A 5,004-nucleotide genomic window follows, 5' to 3' on the forward strand; every position below is an offset into this window, starting at 1 on the left:
TATATAATAATATAATAATAATTAATATATAATTAACCTATAAATAGTCCATATTCTACTTCTACTTTAGAGAGCACAACACAATACCACATGCTTATTTATAGCATTGTTGTTGATTTATTTGGGTACATTCATTGAATATATATTAAGTAATATTTTAAATAGGCTTGCACTATGGTAGTGTATATATATATTTTTTTTTTCTTAGTGCTTAATACTTTGTGCACTGTATATGTTGAACAAGTGTTGAATAAGTGAACAGTACAGATAACATTTATTATAAGTGAAAACCTCTAACACTACAAATATTGTTATGAGAAATTTCTTTGTTTTTTTTAACAAAGATACTCACTTGAAAACTCACCTTTTTGTTCGCACAAACGAAACCAAGGCTGTGCTCCAACCGGCATAAATAATGCTTTCGTAGGGCACTTGGAAGGGAGAATAATTGTGATGGTATCGCTGTTATATCATTTTAAAGTGAATTTCTAATCAAAATAACCAAAAAATGAATAACCTAATATCTGACCACCAAAACATTAAGTTTTCCAAATCGCTTAAAGTGGTTGGGAAAAATTTTAAAAACTAATAGAGCGTAGGGTCGTTAACTGTGAATAGAACACACCCAGCCGCGGCAGGGAACTATGCTTCTAACCACAGGTCGAAGGCTGTAGTTCCAACCACGTAGGTTTGCGACGCTGTTTGCGAATGTTCGTTTGAACTATGGTTTCGAGAAACACAGAATTGTTGAACTATGTTGGTAACGACGGAACTTGCGACCATATTTGGCTAACGAAGCTTTTAGGAAACGCACCCCTGATCAGGCATTTCACCCTGTTAAAGAAGCAGATGTAACTGCAGTATGAGAAGATGCTTTAACATTGCAAACTCACTTCCTGACACAATCAGTGAGAAAGAATCTTTTTACTTCTATTGACTATAATTGTGCAAAAGCATTTTATTATTTCTTCCCCGTACTGAATTTTAAAGCTAAATTCAGCTATTTCAAGCCTCTTTGGATTTCACTAGGGGCTGGTTAGTCAACACTCACACTGTTCCTGCCACCATTTCAAAAAAGTGTAAATCACAAATCCATCTTTAACCACTGATAGGATAAGACAGCTGTTAATCAATCACGTCACACACCTACCAGTTCTAGGAGTGTGTGTGGTGAGTCATATGTGTGTTATACTGTAGTTCTTATAGATTTGGATTCAGTGGTTTAGTATAAATGTACCACACTGGAATTATAACCTTTAATGTGTCAGGTGTCAATAAAATACATCAAATAACTGAGCTTTTAAACATGATAGAGATGAAAGAAGAATAATAGTCTACATATTAATCCTGTCTTAAGTAGAGAGCAGTGAGGTGTAAGTGAGATTTGCATGAACAGGACTGAATAGTTTCATTTCGCCCAGAATAGAACAGAAACTTCACCAGATGTTCAACTTCCTTCAGTCAAACTCACTGAAGCACAACACACAGCACTGAATCTACAGCTAATCCCACTCTCTCATCACACTGATCATCACTATTAACTCCAATAAAAGAACAGACAACGTCCAAAACTCAGCTTTATTTCAGCAAAAACTACAGGAAGAGCAACAGGACAGTGAAGAGAGTAAAGACAGAAATGTCAGCATTGTGTAGAATTGAAACTCTATTGTAGATGATCATAAGCAGCTCTATGTTAAACTCTATCTTGGATCCACTAGTCTTCACACTGACTCTTTCTGAACGTGACTGGATGATTGACGTTGTTATGGGAGACCTTACAGCTGAACTCCTCCCCCTTTTCCCAGAGGTCTTTGCTGAGGGTCAGGGTGCTGCTGCGGCTGTAACGGCTGTTCTTCTCTTCTTCTGCGCTGGTCAGAACCCCGTTCTTCACCTCTGAGCCGTCCACTGTCCAGCTCACCAGCGCCCCCTGTGGAGAGTAGCCAGACAGCAGGCAGAGCAGCGAGGCCGATCCCTCAGACAGCTGCAGAGGGGACGGAGGGAGCAGAGACACGGAGGGCTTTACCACGACACCCGCTGGAGAGGAGAAACACACACACATTATAAACACATCATATACACGTCATTTACACACAATTATAAAATATGTTTATAACTTTGTGGAACTGACTGATCTTACAGAGTAATTAAGTCTAATAAAGTCTGACTTCATGACTGAGTTTCATTAAGTATTTTATTATTTAACATCAGTTTCAGTGCAGAGACAAAACACACATGTTCCACACTGTCATTTATCTGGGAAAAATTATTTTTCATAACAAGTGTTATTACTTTATAGTTCAAACCTTCAGCATATTTAACTGCAGCAACTATATTTAATAACTATATTTATTAAATCTTTATTATAGAGTAACTGCAGAGTTATTGCATGTGGAATATATAGCAAGTGTGTAATTATTACATATTTAACATAAATAATTGGAGATTTGTTTAAGAAGATTTATATGGGATCTGTTCTGATACTGAAATGTATTCCTCATCAGAGCAGAATAATACACAATAAACATCAATTATACAATAATAAACATATATAATCTGTTTAGGTTTGGGTTAAATTATTCCCACAATTAGTAATTCTCTATATGGATTTAGTTTTAAAAAAGAAAACACACTTACTGTTGACGATGAGTTTGGAGCCTCCACCAAAAGTGTACCACAGTGATACATTCTAATGAAACCATCGTACAAAAACCTCCATCTCACTGCAGTGCACAAACACACACACACACACACACACACACACACACACACACACACACACACACAGACACACACACACACACACACACACTTTGCATTAGCAGGCCATACACACACACACACACACACACACACACACACACACACACACACACACACACACACTTTGCATTAGCAGCCCATGCTTCAGTGCTCTGTGAGTGTTTATAGCCCTGTGACTTTAACACTTCATGACTGAGAGCTGCTGCTCAGCAACTTCACCCACAGCAACCATGACTTTGATCAGCGTCTTCATCTGCACACTGGCCCTCTGGACTCAAGGTGAGAGTTTAACATCAACTCACAGCCTCACACACTTCATTTCATACTAATTCTACAGCACTTTACAGCATAGAAACACAATCTATGTTTCTCTTCAGGATCCAGAGGTCAGGTGACTGTTACTCAGACTCCTTCAGTGCAAACTGTTGCTCCAGGAAACACCGTCAGCATCAACTGTAGAACCAGCAGCTCCACTAGCTACCTCGCCTGGTACCTGCAGAAATCTGGAGAAGCTCCTAAACTCCTGATCTATGAGGCCACTAGCTTATACACAGGGACTCCAGCTCGTTTCAGTGGCAGTGGATCTGGTACTGACTTCACTCTGACCATCAGAGGAGTCCAGACTGAAGATGCAGGAGATTACTACTGTCAGAGTTACCATAGTAGCTATGTGTTCACACAGTGTTAGAGCGTGGTACAAAAACCTGGGTGAGTGAGAGAGCACAGAGAAGCACTGCTGCAGCTGGGAGCGACTGCAGGTGCTGAGGGGGAGGATGTGATACAGCACAATCACACACACACACACACACACACACACACACACACACACACACACACACACTTTCCTTCTAATTAATTATTTATTTAAAACTTTTGTCCCATTTTAAAAACTTATGGAAATATTTTTCATATTCATATATTTTTGTTGAACTCATGATTTCCCAAAAGAAATCTTTAAAATTAAAAGTAAATTGCTCATAAAAATAATTGAGCATAGACTGACATTTAACTGGACATTTCTTCATTATCCCACCAGTAAAGTGATTTTCTGTATAAAGTTGTTGAAACACAACACAGTTAAGAAGCTCAGCGTTACAACCACAGTGCAGATCGTTTGACTAATCACACAAGGTCTTCATCAAACTCTGACCAATCATACACCGCCCAGTCACACGGAACTAAAGTGCACATTAAAGTTACTAACTGAATCTTCTAGATGTTGAATATCAGTCATTTGGCAAAGGAGTGTGCTGCAGGATGTTCAAAGTCACCTGAATAAACGACACAGTGTTAAGGAAAAATTAATGAATAATAATGAGTTGGTGGTTACACAAATGCACTAAGGAAAGAGAATTTGAAAAGAAGAAAGCAAAAGAAAAATAATAAACACTGCACAAGAGAAAGATGGGATAAGAGCACATGTTTTGAGATTACCTTTTGTTGGGGGGAAAATAAGAAGTAAGGTGTCAAATACTGCTATAAGCCCCGCCTCCACGCTGTGGGTAAATACATTCTCCTTTTAGTTGTGAGATTTAACAGAATTTAATGCTGTGTAGAAGCGCCCTTACCTTAGTACTGCAAAGTGCTCACGCGCACACGCCTAATTTATTAGAGGTTCATTATAGAGCTAAATGTCAAAGAAATTATAATTCTATTTGAATTTCCAATTTTCATCTAAAAACATGACAAAATGTATAAATCAATATAATAAACACAATTTTTTAAGACAACAATATTTTTTTAAGTATATAAATAAACAAACATCTGAATTTTACATGATTACTTTGTATTTTTAAAATCAATACATCCATTTTAGACCTGCAGCAAACAATTACTTATTACTTAAATTATTATAACCTTAAACAAATGTTTGTGCACACAGATTCCTAAACAACTATAACCACCATGCAGAACATCTAACCAACCCTGTGTGCTCCTGACTAGTGCCAAACTGCTCCTTCTCAGATTATCTCTTAGTATCACTCACTTCTCACTTCTTATTTGCTTTTGCAGGATAATTAAACAATCATCTCCATTTCCACAGAAAATTTAAGAAACCTCACCAACTCCTGCAAAAAGTTTGACCCGTCCCATGCTCTTAGGAAAATTTGACCAATCTGCTCATGTACAGTAGAATAATGTTTTTCCACTTCGCAGAAAGGGTGACAAATCCCATCTGAGAAATGTTCGACAATGCAAGCTGAAAAAAAACTGGTGTATCAGTGGGATAGCCAGCATTACTTA

General features: G+C 37.7%; 1 long non-coding RNA gene and 1 gene segment (V, D, J or C); one reads left to right on the forward strand and one right to left on the reverse strand.

The window, feature by feature from the left end:
- Window positions 1-1,564: 1,564 nt before the first annotated feature.
- Window positions 1,565-2,674, reverse strand: LOC128534610 (uncharacterized). Its single transcript, XR_008361504.1, has 2 exons — window positions 2,635-2,674; window positions 1,565-2,034 (listed from the first exon to the last, which is right to left on the reverse strand). It is a non-coding gene; the product is annotated as an uncharacterized LOC128534610 (long non-coding RNA).
- A 280-nt stretch (window positions 2,675-2,954) lies between these two features.
- LOC128534599 (Ig kappa chain V region 3381-like) lies at window positions 2,955-3,591 on the forward strand (the record flags this gene model as incomplete). The annotated part of the segment is given in 2 exon segments: window positions 2,955-3,039; window positions 3,138-3,591. Coding segments are annotated over 2 exon segments (396 nt in total), but the record flags the coding sequence as incomplete, so codon positions are not given.
- Window positions 3,592-5,004: the final 1,413 nt, after the last annotated feature.

Source organism: Clarias gariepinus, chromosome 12 (genome assembly GCF_024256425.1).
Source record: "Clarias gariepinus isolate MV-2021 ecotype Netherlands chromosome 12, CGAR_prim_01v2, whole genome shotgun sequence".
In the NCBI taxonomy this organism is placed as follows: Eukaryota; Metazoa; Chordata; class Actinopteri; order Siluriformes; family Clariidae; genus Clarias; species Clarias gariepinus.